A 14,147-nucleotide genomic window follows, 5' to 3' on the forward strand; every position below is an offset into this window, starting at 1 on the left:
GTTATCATTCCCAGTGTTCACTCCCAATACCATGCGTTGAGCAACTGAAATGGTTGAAAGAAAAGAGTAAAAAAAGAAGTTCTTTTTTTTCTATCGAGTTCATGATGATCCTAATGATGATGATTCTCTTTTAGTTTTACCATTTCAGTTCATTCTCTAACTTGAAACCAATACAAAGTTTTCGCTTCTCGACTTAACAACACTTTCCTCATTTTTGGTCGTCAGAACTTTTCTGCAAAATTTAAGCAAAGATGAAATTGAAAAATTGATGTTCTTTACTCTCATCTTTACATCAACCTTTCACTATCATCAATATCATTATCATCCATTTGCAGTTGCAGTTGCCTTTTCAGGGTTCATCGTTTAAACCATCAAAATATTTTTTCCATTCTTATCCACTCATGGAAGGCAGAATGTGCAAGATTACTCGCAATTTGAAACTAAATGATGTGAGTCGATACTTTATCTTCTTTACCATCGCCATTGTTTCACTTATCCTCAACATTGAACTTTACAGGGAAACAAACACAAATTGCTCATTTCTTTTCATTAATAATTACAGTCAATAATTTGGAAACTTTGATAACAGAACTTTTTTCAAATCAAACAAATCACAATTTTAATGCACGTTTTTTAATCAACCTTTCAATTAGTCATCTTTTATTAAGAGTTATTACATGTCTGCAAGGAATTGTATTTTTAATCAAAGTTTATGACTTCATGAATCTTTAATGGAAAGAGCAAACTTTCGATTAAAGGTTTGGTTGAAGGTAATTCAACTGAATCTAAGAGCACTTAATTTATCCATTTTGTGTTTTGCATTCAGCATCAGTCAGAAGAAACTCTATTCAACGTGATTCGGAAGTTATATATCGATGAATTAGAAATGCATTTTGAAGGAAACACAAAAATATCACTTGAATCGAAAACAAACTCGATAATTCAGAGACACTACTGAATATCACACAGACACTAATCGAGAAGAACTTCAAAATTAGAAAGCAATTTACGTAACTACTGAACATATCATCGATTTCATTAGAACATAAATTTCGATATTTCTAATGAATTCTTGTACTCTTTTGAAATGATATCGACAGCAACAAGCAAGTGAAAGTTATGATCAAAAGAAGTTAAATTGTTTGAAATTCAATCAAAGGCGAAAAGTTTTTTAAAATTGATTTACTTAATCGAAGAACGAAAGGTTCCGCAATGATTGAAGCGATAGAACGATCTTCTTTTCTTTCAAAATTGAAATTCAAGGCGAATTCAGATGCAAATTTTGTTGAACAGTGAAGTATTTAACACTGGTTTATTGGATTAAAGGTAACAACATAATGCATTCGGAATGTTAATTATTGAGTTATTTTGCATGAAAATGCGCGTTTTGAGACCTGATTGAAGCAGTAAATGTTTTCTAGAACTTTTTAGGTTAAAAGAAAAACTGTTTTTAATTTTGTTGAGATTATTTTTCGATGGATGAAGTGAACTGAATAAAGTGTGAATGGAAGGCATTCAATGGAAGCTAATTGATCTTGTTTTTTCTTCTTCTTTGATTAGCCATTGAAATACGGACATTTGTAAAGTAATTGCCATTTCATGAATTGAATGAGGTTTGGCCACTAATCTGATTGAAAACAGAACCATCTTAAATCCTGAATTGATTAATATTTCATCTTTTCTTCACTTTAATCTAACATGGAGAAGGAAGAAAAGGAAGAAATGTTCTTGTAAGAATCCAAACTATTTGTTAATATTGCCTTTTGTTGAGAGACGATAAACAACAATAATATACAAACCTGTTTCTATTACTTTTGTATTTGCCCTTTTCACTGACAATTTTATTGTAATAATACACAAACATACACACATTTTCATTTCTCAGTCAACAATTTATTTGATATAAAAGGTTAGGATTGGACTGTTTTCTTGGTGTAACTCAAAAAAAGAAGAAGAAGAAGATAAAAGAAAGAAAATAATACGATATCTTCCAACATTCTTGTTGGCATTGTCAACAAAAATGAATTGTGATAACCCAAGAATATTACTTCATCTAATGTTATCTATCTGTGACCAGAAGAAGTAGCAACACACCAACAAGGAAGGCAAAAGAAACAAGTAAATAAATAAAATATAATTCACTCGAAAGCGATAACATTATAAGAATGCATTCCCAGCAGAAGCAGCAAATTCTTAGACAAGGTAATAACTTCACTTTTCAGTTGTTTGAATTAATAGAGGCCATTATTCATTCCTGCAACTTTTTACATCATTTAATAACTCAATTCAATATTTAAATGGGAATTGAAATGCCAATAAAAACGCTTGAAACAGTTCAAGTAAATATTCAAACGACTTTGAACTTGAAATGGATTTTCGCAATTTAGTGATTCTTTCAGTTTCCAAAATGAACATTAATCGATGTAAGAAGCAATTTGCAACGATTTCGTCGAAATGAGTTAACCTCGATTCTGTGAACTTTTGTTTTCAATTTAAATGATAAATCAATTTCGACTGTTTAAATGTGATAAATAATGTATATAAATCACTTGAAGTTTTGAGAAAATGTTCATTTTCCAATAATAAATAAGTTATCATGAAGCCAGTGGAATTGGTTTTCTTTTTCTATTAACGGCTGATTCGGAATGATTTTGATTTGGCGAAACAACAATATTCTCAATGGATATTAGCTATTGAATTATAATGATGGAATCAAGTTGATAATGTTCATTTGTGCAAAAGTTATTAGTTGAATCTCATGAAGATTGGAACAAGTGATAAAAGTTGATATTAAAGTGAGAAAGGCTACTTTCTGAGTGGCTTTGTGAATTGGGAATAACTTCAAGTGAGAAACTCGATATTTTCAGTAAACTATTATTTCAATTGAAACTTACAAATATGTTGGAACTTTTTAGATGAACCTTTTTACATGCTTCTTATCATACAGCTTTTTCCTTTATTACTTTCAAGAGAGAGAAAAGAGAATCATCATTTTACCTGTAAAGTTGATCGAAAAGTAAAAGGTAAGGAAAAAGATGGAAGAAGAAAATGTTCAACGAAAAGATGGAAAAGAATAGGAAATAAGATTTCACCCTGTGATGGAAAACATCAATCAAATTCTTGAAAAGAAGAGATGATAATGAGATTGAAATTTTCAATGAACATTGTTTCCTTGATTATCTCGTGCTAACATGAAAATTAACTTTTTACCTCAATAGTCCAAATGAACAGAACAACATCTTTGAAGACTGTTAATCAAATGAACTTCACTTTCGTGTAACGAAAAAAAACATTTTCACCATAAATTCCAACAGAAAATAAGGTGAAAATTGATGAAAATCAAGAACAGAATCACGAACATTTTATTCCGAAAAATGGACAAACTTGAATTTTCTACTTTTTCAACGAAAATTTTGATAAAATTAAAATTCATTTCTCAAAACAGAACAAAATGATTACATGATTTGGAATGTTTCCAAATGTTATTGAAACAGAACCAAGGAAAGGATAAAAAGTTCTGAGGACGAAAATGAACATTTAAAGGATAACAAAAAAGATGTGTTTATGGTTACAATGTTTTCCTCGCAACGAAAGATATTGAACCAGAAAATTGATATTATTTGATAATATTTACTCCCAGACAATTTGTGAACAATAAATGTTGCCATTTGGTTATTTGTTTGATAGATGATAAGCGATTGAAGATGCAATGTTAACCTGTCATTTACATGGTAGTTTTCATATTGAATCGTCCTGTAAAATGAATGTGAAACAAGAAGAGTAAACAAAATTATCATCATTATCTGAGCAACATTTTCAACATTCACTGTAAATGGACTAAATGTTGCTGATAAACCATTAGATGACTTCATAACGGAAAAGGCAAATGATTATAATGATGTTGAGGAGAGAGTTGAATGTTGAGAGGTTCATGATTGCTCTTCAGATTCATTTCATCATGTTTACCATTTCTCATATTTTCTTCTTGTTACCTTTTCTTTTTACCAAACAATTTATATCAGTAACAATCAATGTTAACATATAATTGCAGGTTATCGAATCTATTGATCGCTTCATTTCGATCTGAGCAAATGTTCACTCCATGAACTCAGATAAACACTTTCATTCCAACCTCAAAACAGGAATCACTTTTAATTGCTAAATGCTCAACTCGATCAAAAACATGCAAACCTGAAAACAGAAAACTTGAAAACAAAAAATTCGAACAGAACTTTTCCAAAATTTTAATAACAAAATCAAATGCAAATGTTCATTTTATTGCATTAAAACATTTTTTTCTCGTAAAATGAGTTTCGAACAAAAAAGAAGGAAAAAATGTAATCAAATCAAATTTTTTTTTCTTCATTTGAACATTTCTTTTCCTCTGAGTTTGAAAAAAGTTTCATTTTTTGCTTAAATTTTGTCCAATTTTCTTCTTTTCAACTTTTAATGAAATCAAATTTACTGTTGACAGATTTTCAGACCTTTTGATCAAAAATGAAATGCTATTAAAAGCAGGATGAAAGCGCTTCAACCGCCAACCTGATAACCAGAAAATTTAAAGTTATTCAATTTCGTCAGATTTAAAACTCTTTTCAAATTTTCCTTTCAGTGTCGCCAAGTTTGTTACCTTTCAATGTTTTTTCATTTCAACTCCCAGTGAGTATATTTACAGACTAAAGGTTTAAGCAAAATACTTTAATCGAGTTTGCATGAGACCAACTTAATGCTGCATATTATTTGCTTACATTTATTTATAAATACAAGATAATATCGATTTTTGCTTCCTCGCTTTTTCCCTTCACTCCCAGTGTCTATCTAATTTTGCAGTTTAAAGTAAATATAATTTTAGATGAACCAGAAATCTTTAACTTTTACCTATTCCAATGAAAAGCAACATTTAACTTATTCATGTTTTAAGAATTATTTTTGTCACAAATGAATTTTTTTCTTCTCAGAATAAAGACAATTTCAAAGTAAACTTTTATAGATAAATATTTTATACTTTTACAGCATTTACTGATGATAATTGTTGAAAGCCTCAGGCTTTCATCAAGTTGCAATGTAAATGATATTGAAATATTTTCATCTGTTATTCCATTGTATTTTTGTTCTTCCTTTTCATCATGAATTTTCTATTCATTTGCAATTCTTTTCTCATCCTTTTCTCCTGCAACAACCATGGAATAATATTTACATAAACAATTATTCATTACAGATTTAATGTTTCCCTCTGCATAACTATCATTAATAAAATTTTCATCATAACCATTTCCATTATTGAACTTGTTTCCTTTTTTGTTCAGATAAGATTTAAGATTTAACTGTGCATTTCCATGATGGCATTTAATAAAATTCAATTATCAAATGTTTCACATTTTACTTCTCAAGTAGTGGAAAAGGTCTCATGGTGAAAGGTTGAATAATGGAAGGAATTTATTCAATAATTTATTTTTCGATTTTTTTTTGATGAAAACAAAAAGCTGTTGATTCTCAATTTTAAATGTTGAATTTGTTTCAGTTGTTTGAGTTTGCATTCATAAAAGATGAACTTGTGTTTGGGTAAGAAAAAACTGTTCAAGATTAACTTTTCAAGTATTGATTGAGAATCACATCTTAATCTAATGTTTCTCATGAAATGGAATGCTTTTGTCTTCTTCTTCTGAATCATTTAAAGTTCATTCTTTCCTAAATCCTGAACATTCTCAATTATTCAATGCAACTATCTTTCGATCGTAACAACAAAATGAGTCAACATAACAAATAATTGAACATTACTTCGATATCTGTTGTTATAAGGTTATCAAAGTTTAAAACTCGAAATGAATAAATAATGATTAATTCATTGAAACTATCAGCCTAATAATACAAATGATGAAACAGGAATGGGAAGGAAAAAACGAAAGGAAATTAGTTCAGTTTAGAAGCAATCATTTCTCATTTAACTAATTGGTTAATTAAATGGCAAAATATTGCTATTTTTACCATTAAATCAGTTTTGCAAATAACAAAAGTGGCAAAAAATGATTTCAATTATAGCAACTTTTCATCATTCAAAGTAAACTTCACAAATTGCGGTTCAATTTTCATTGAAAACTGCATTTGACAAGCTCTTTTTGTTCAGCACAATATTAGTTCACAAACTGTAAATTAATAACAAAAGAAGCTGAATAATGATGGGAATGGAGAGAAAAAAAATAATAATGATAAAGAACAGAATTGAACTTTGATTAAATTGCAATTGTTTCACATTAATTACATGAATAGTTCATCTTTACCTAACTACTATTAATAGTTGGTAATATAAGTAATGTTATTAATGATGGTTAAATACAAGAATGAAAATTACCAAATGTAATAATATTAACATTCTCATATGATCAATATTTGGTATCAGTACAAATGAGAAGGAAAATGTTTGCGCTTCACAATTGAACCACAATTAGATTTAACTAGTGACTGCTGCATTCATGACTGATTGAACTAACCTAATGCAATGAATTTGCATCAAACGCTCCGATACTGACGATCGATCGTCTAGTCTAATCTTTATTCATCTTCATCTTTTTACAGTTAGGCCGAGCAACATAAATCTTTCAACCTAAGAGAGTTGCTCCAAACCGATCAATAGTATAGATAAGTCCGCTTCTGCCTAAAGCTTTATGATACAAATATTTACCATCTTTCGAGGAGCTCAAGTGTTGCTTGAAAAGAGGCTGATCAAGGTTGTCAAGTTGATCGGTAGAGGCTAGACTTGTCTGCATAAAGAAACAACCTACTTGGCCTAAAGTGTCAACCTATTGGTCTCGAGTTTTAATCACATGGAATAATCAAATTTAACCAAAAAATCGGATATTAAGGTTTTTTATCTTGCTCTTTCTTTGTCCGTTTGGACACAAATCGAATCGAAATTCGCTCAACCTAAATTAGCTTTAACAGCGTTTTGTAAATGCCAAAATTCAGTGTACCTAAAATAGCTTTTTGATAACACCGAATGTCGGTATAAAAAACGCTATTTCAATCTTCTATTTTAATTAAGCCTTTCGAAAGATGGTGAAATTTGTGCCAGAATGGCCAAGTTGGGTCATGTGCGAAGTTATCTCCGATCAGTTGAAGCTCTCAATGTATCCTTATCAATCTGTCTTCATCACTGTCTCAGTCTTTACCTGGTTTCTTTTACTTTTTTCCCTGTTCTTTCTGTTGATCAAAATTTTCTTATCATATTTGCTCAAACATTTTACTTGTAAAGTAACATCAATCAGGGAGCTTTGTGATGACTATGAAGATGAAGACGATCATGATGATCAACTTGTTCATCATCATATAGTAAATAGTAATTTACAGTGTTACATGTAACATGCTGAGAATCATTCTGTATCAAGTTCAATTGATTATATTAAAGATAAACATGAAGCTTTTTCCTTCCTTTTTTTCATCATTATTATTATCATTATCGCGTTCCTACTGAGTCTCTGAGTGAAAAGTTTTTGTTGATAAACAATGAGAATCTGACAAGGAATGAAAAAACCAGGTAACTATATCAACGAAAAACTTAGCTTTTTCTTCTTCTTCTTTCCTTTTTTTTCCATGAGAAAATTGAGTCTCAACTCAATCGATAAAATATTATAATGTAGAGTTAAAACTCAACCAGAGTGCAATGTAAAGTTTACAGAAAAGCAATTAAATTAAAAATCAATTGATTCTTGAATAGACTGATGAACAACATTTCAAAGCTAATATTTAAATATTAGCTGGTTACATGAGCCATTATCATGTAATAAACAAGCTTGCAAATGACAGTTTTGATCAACATTTTTGGTCAATTTTGACAACTTCAAATTGATCAAAGACCAAGATTAACAGGTTGAAATTAACCAGGTCAAATGATTGATCATCAATTTGGTTCAATTGAATGTTCAGAAAGACTGAGTCTAAAGAGCTATTACTATAGATTTAGATTGTTCAAGATATCATCTTTTTAGCAACAATGAACTTCAATAAATAATAAATCAACTAATTTATTAGAGCAAAAAGCTTTGGCATTTTTGCTGGAAATCAGCAGAAAAAAATGTTGCTCATGAATGACCAGAAAAGTGATCTGAAAGCCTTCAGAACTTAATCTTCTTTAAAATGAAACAAATTCTGGTTTCACTTGACATTGTAAGACACTTCACTTTCAACCGATTCAGGTTCACAGAAGTTTCCCCTTTTTCAACCAACAGTTTACCTTTCACCTGAAATGCCAAATAATATCATAAATACACAAAAGGAATCAGCATAAAGAAGTATTCATTTCTAGATTTAAAAGCAAAAGTGGGCTGATTAAGGGTTCAGATGGTCAACAGTTAACCCAAAGATTCAACTTAAGTCTTATTTTTAATTCAACTTTAAGACTAATCAAGACTTTAATGGCCTTTGGCTGTTATTGAAATTGCTCTTGAAATTAAATATTTTCACTTTAAGATGAACGGATTAAAGGTAAATTTAGAGGAAAATGGACATTAGTTTTGGGTAAATAAAAGACACCAGATTTACATAAATCAATGGAATGGACTTAAATATGATTTATATTTGAAAGGTTTCAATCGATTGACATTTTCTGGTCATTATTATGAATATTTTAATGGTTTAATGAGATTCAGTTGAACACAAATACACATTAAAGGATGGAGAAGGAAATGGTTGAAATCAGTTGATTGATTAACTGTTTACTTACGTAAATTTGTGTTGTCCAGTGTAAATTTCGAGAATAGCCTCTTGAGGTGTTTGTCCAGCTCGAGCACCAGAAACAATACTCAAAGCTCCAGCCATTGTTATGAGGTGTTTATTGATGATACAATATTTGTGATTAATTAAAGTTCAAGATAATTAATTATAATACATTAAAGAGGAAAGGAAAGGTGGAAGATTTGAGGATTTAATGATTACAAGATTTGAAGGAATTAAAGGGTTGAAAGAGTTGACGAGATTAACAAAAATGTAAAAAGCAAATAAAGTTGATTTTGTTTGCTGCAAAAAAAGAGCAACTAGAAATGTCTTTTGAATGTCTTTATTTTCCTGGTTTTATCGAGATTCACATTTCAATATTATTCATGTTGATGATGAATTGAGTGACACAAGAAATTTGTTGAAACAAATCACAATTTAATATAACATTTCATCTTGTTGTGGTCATTTGCAGGTGAAAAATGGACACTAAATTATCCGTTTGTCTTTGGTTCAAAGCCTTGAGTTAACCAGAAATCTTGTTCAATGTTTAATTTCAATTACACTTGGCTAACAAAATTGACACAATAAATGAAACTGTAAAAAAGACGAGAAAAAGAGTCGATTTTGTTGTAATCTTCAATGTTATGGGGATAAGAAGGCTGAAGACGAGAAGATGATGAAGATTGTTGAGTTGGTGAGATTGATGATTGAAACTGTAATGGGAAAAATGGAAAGGATTAAAACACTGATTAATGCAAAAATGAACAGCTTTTACAAATTAAAAGGGATTATTTGTCTTTCCTTTTTTATGTCTTTTTTCATTTGATTCAACTATTTGACTGAAGCATGAAACCAAATGAAAATTGAGTTCCTGGTACCTGCTCGTTGTCAAGGTAACTTCAGAATTTCCTGTCTCTCTTTTTCTCTTTTTGCGCTCTGTGTTCGCATCTTCTCATCTTTCCATCATCCAAAGTTATCTCACTCAAAATGATTCATTTCAATGCACAGTTAGATAATTGTAATGTCATCTATTGGATCCTTTTTCAACTATTTACAGTTCAAGTTCGAGATTCAGTTAGAACAAAATCTGTACAAATGCTCACGAGGGAGCCTCATATCGATATCGAGATTTCATTGGTAGCTATCGGTGCATTTATCAGAATCCTTTCCACTTCAGGGATATTTCTATCTATTACCTGATTATGACATGCCGAGAAAAATGCAGATGATGAGGTTGAAGGAGAAGGTCAAGGTGAAAGTGAGGATTCATGTCTAACTGTTGAACCAGTAACCTTAAAAGAAGCTGCACCGTGATTATTGTTGTGTAAATCTCTATGCGAATCCATCTGTCGTCCATCCAAGGCTCGTTTAGGCTCTAAATTGAGTGCCACTGTTTGAGCTGCGGCTAAGGCAAGCAAAGGATTTCGTGAAAGGGAATAAATTGATACATTATCCTCTTCACTCAATGAGACACCAGAATTAGTTGCAGTCGAGTTTCGTTTAACTAACTAAACTTGAGAATTGCGTTGAAGTCATACCAAGTGAGGAAAGTCCACCATTGGTCGTTCCACCATTAGAAGGTCCTCCATTGCATTGGATACCATCACTTAAAGCGGAACCCGAACCTCCAGCTCCATCATATCTGAATATTGACCATTGGATGATCTTCGACCTTCTCGTCGATTATCATCAATGGCTTGTTGAAGCTCTTCGGGAGTCGACAAGTTTTCTCGGTCACACTCATATGGATAAAGATACTTCATGTACTGAGTGCGTAATGTGAAGGCAGCACTTGTTATGGACGAAGGCAAACACAAGCCTTTGGTTATTTCCCTCCAAATCTTTTTATTAATGACTTCAACTGGCCAGGACTTCTTGTGGACGAAGGCAAACGCAAGTCTTGCTCGACTGCAACTAATTCTGGTGTCTCATTGAGTGAAGAGGATAATGTATCAATTTATTCCCTTTCACGAAATCCTTTGCTTGCCTTAGCCGCAGCTCAAACAGTGGCACTCAATTTAGAGCCTAAACGAGCCTCGAATGGACGACAGATGGATTCGCATAGAGATTTAAACAACAAGGCCGGAATTAGTCGATACTTGCATCAAGTGACTGACTAGTAATTTAAAGCGGCCGACTAACTATTGATCGACAAATTTTGGCTGTTTTCAATCTTTCTTAAGAAATAATTCAAAAATTTCAACGAATTTATAATTTTGCTCAGCCTTTCAGAGACAAAATTAGTCTTTGATCACATGATATTGAGGTGACTTAGTCAAATTTCATCGTCAGATTAACTGACTACATCGAGTAACTTCGGTGCCTAAACATCCTCACGAGTGAACTCAAAGAATTGATTCATCGATATCGAGATTTCATTGGTAGCTATCGGTACATTAGGCCTTGTTGAAGGCCTAATGTACCAGACGTAACAGAATCAGGATTTTCGATTTATCTCCTTTTTTCTAGAAAAATTTATGCTTTTCTATGGCCATTTGTAAGTTCATTTTTTCATTTGAAACCGAAATATGCACAAGCTGAGCTTTTATTAGGCGCATAAAACTTGGTCAGACGAGCGTTCGGCGAAATTGGAGTGTAAGTGAGTTTACTTCATGGGCTTATATTTTCATGAGTTTTTGTAACGATTCGTGTTTGTAACTGAGCATCTTAATATTCAGCTTCAACACAGAAACAAACAAAAAGTCATCTCTGATCCCGACTTTTTGCAGAACCAATTGTTATCCTAGAAGAAATAACGAACAAATTTAAAACCCTTAAGCGTAAAAGTTTTGATTAAATTTACACCAACCAGAAATTTTGAAAAATGATCGTTTGGGATCGATTAAAGTTCGCTCATGAGTCCAGGTTTTGCCTGAGGGCCGATCCTTTAATCAATCCTGAAAAACAGCGATCTCCTCAGGTCTAAATTGAAGTTTCCATTCCAGCCACTAGACATCGCTAGCTTAACCCATAAATAAAATTGCTCATTACTTGCCATCAACTTTGTATAAAATTGAAAATAAAGTTGATATTGTCATTCATTTTCATTCAGTCGTGAAGTTAACATCAATTATCGCGATTATTTATTTATTTTTTGTTTTATTTTCATTAATAATTTTTCATCATGCGGGTTAAAAACAAGCAACCTCATCCATCTTTTGTGTTGGAAGTTAGTGAAGACGAAGACGAAATTGATTATGCTGAACAACAAAATGACCATCAACTCGACAGACAACAGGACAGACAACATGACAATCAAAGTGACCATCAACAACAATACTCTTTCGATGAGCAATTTAAACAGCTCTATGAGCTGAGTGCGGACCCAAAAAGAAAGGAATTTTTAGACGATCTGTTTTTATTTATGACCAAAAGAGGTGAGTCGCGCTCATTGAATTTATCTCGCCTTTTCTCTTTTTTCTTATCTCGCCGTTTCTTGTTGTCATCATTATTCAGGTACCCCAGTTAATCGAATACCAATCATGGCCAAACAGGTCCTCGATCTCTACGAACTTTACCGACTGGTAGTTAATCACGGTGGCTTAGTTGAAGTCATTAATAAAAAGATTTGGAGGGAAATAACTAAAGGTTTGTGTTTGCCTTCGTCCATAACAAGTGCTGCCTTCACATTACGCACTCAGTACATGAAGTATCTTTATCCATATGAGTGTGACCGAGAAAACTTGTCGACACCAGAAGAGCTTCAACAAGCCATTGATGGTAATCGAAGAGAAGGTCGAAGATCATCAAATGGTCAATATTCAGATATGATGGAATCGTCCATTGAAGCTGGAGGTTCGGGTTCCGCTTTATGTGGTGTTACCCAATTTAATGGAGGACCTTCTAATGGTAGGCAGATCAACGGCGGACTTTCGTCACTTGGTATTACTCAACCCTTAAGTTTAGTTAAAACAAATTCTGGTGCCTCATCAAGTGAAGAGGATAATATATCGATTCATTCCCTTTCACGTAATCCTTTGCACGGCTTAGCCTCGGGTCAAGCTGAGGCTCTCAACTTGGAGACTAAAAGAATCATGAATGGACGAAAAATCGACCTAAACAAAGATTCACTTAATAATAATCAAGAAAATAGTAAAAGCTCTTTTAAAGTTAATGGCAATTGCAATGGTGACTCAAACAGCACCATTAAATTTAATAATAATAACAATAATAATAATAGCCAGGGAATTAAAAGAATTCTTTCTGATGAAGAAAGGCTTCTGATTAATTCAGGAATGCCCACTGTTCACATCAAAATACCCAATCGCGAAGGACGAGAGTCTATTGAAAATTCATTACTTTTAAGCCTGGAAATAAATAACATTTCTTACTCAGGAATCCTTTACTCAAAACCTAACAACAATAACAATTAAAAGGAAATCAAAAGACAAAAACTTGAAGTTTGTAATACTGTTTCATATCAATAAACATTTACTTATTTAATATAAGAACGTGTTTTCACTTTTTTCACCCAACAACACGTACAGGCAAAACCCGAGAGCGGGAACCAGTCCATAAAACACCGAATTACTCACCTGCTTTTCTCGTTTCTCAACGCAGCACTTCACTTAATAGTATGGTAGAGACTCGACCGACAATTGATTGCTTAAAAACATGGAAATCATTAATTTACTCAGGAAAGTGATTTTATCCATTGAAATTATCTATGACCAAAAGAGGTGAGTCGCTTTTCGTTTCTCATTTCTTGAAATGGCTTGTGATATTTGACACATAGACTAACATTGGTCTAATTAAGAGTTCAGATTTTCAACAGTTATAAGCCTTGAGATTAAGCTTTAAGCCTTATTTTAATTCAACTTTTAAAGGATGTTGAACTTAAGATGAGCGGATTAAAGGTAAATTTAGTTGAAAATGGACATTAGTTTTGAGGTAAACAAAAGACACCAGATTTACTTAAATCAATGGAATAGACTAATGTTATTAAATATGATTCATATTCAGTTGGACTAGTGGTTAGTAGAATCAGTTGATTGAAATTATCAACTATTTACTAACGTAAATTTGTGTTGTCCAGTATAAATTTCAAGAATAGCCTCTTGAGGTGTTTGTCCAGATCTAGCACCAGAAACAATACTCAAAGTTCCAGCCATTGTTATGAGGTTTTTATTGATGATACAATATTTGTGATTAATTAAAGGAATTAAAGGGTTGAAAGAGTTGACGAGATAACAAAAATGTAAAAAGCAAATAAAATTGATTTTGTTTGCTGCAAAAAAGAGCAACTAGAAATGTCTTTTGAACGTCTTTATTTTCCTGGTTTCATCAAGATTCACATTTCAATATTATTCATTTTGATGATGAATTGAATGACACAAGAAATTTGTTGAAACAAATCACAATTTAATATAACATTTCATCTTGTTGTGGTCATTTGCAGGTGAAAAATGGACACTAAATTATCCGTTTGTCTTTGGTTC

At 31.9% G+C, this 14,147-nt stretch overlaps 2 protein-coding genes across 2 annotated transcripts in view; one reads left to right on the forward strand and one right to left on the reverse strand.

Moving 5' to 3' along the window:
• The window catches only part of LOC107363289 (potassium voltage-gated channel subfamily A member 1), a 32,048-nt gene extending 22,514 nt beyond the window's left edge, over positions 1-9,534 (reverse strand). Inside the window, exon 1 of the mRNA XM_015930497.3 lies at positions 8,717-9,534. Within this exon, the coding sequence (XP_015785983.1) occupies positions 8,717-8,811 (95 nt within the window). The 5' untranslated portion in view covers positions 8,812-9,534. The remainder of the gene's footprint in view (positions 1-8,716) is intronic.
• Positions 9,535-11,693: 2,159 nt separating this feature from the next.
• LOC107363223 (uncharacterized) lies at positions 11,694-13,154 on the forward strand. Its single transcript, XM_015930420.3, has 2 exons — positions 11,694-12,086; positions 12,166-13,154. Exons 1-2 carry the CDS (start codon positions 11,834-11,836, stop codon positions 13,080-13,082), a joined length of 1,170 nt encoding a protein of 389 aa, XP_015785906.2. The 5' UTR covers positions 11,694-11,833; the 3' UTR covers positions 13,083-13,154.
• The last annotated feature ends 993 nt before the right edge of the window (positions 13,155-14,147 follow it).

This window comes from Tetranychus urticae, chromosome 3, assembly GCF_039701765.1.
Source record: "Tetranychus urticae isolate SD_2017Ah chromosome 3, NJAU_TeUrti_SD_1.0, whole genome shotgun sequence".
Lineage (NCBI taxonomy): Eukaryota > Metazoa > Arthropoda > Arachnida > Trombidiformes > Tetranychidae > Tetranychus > Tetranychus urticae.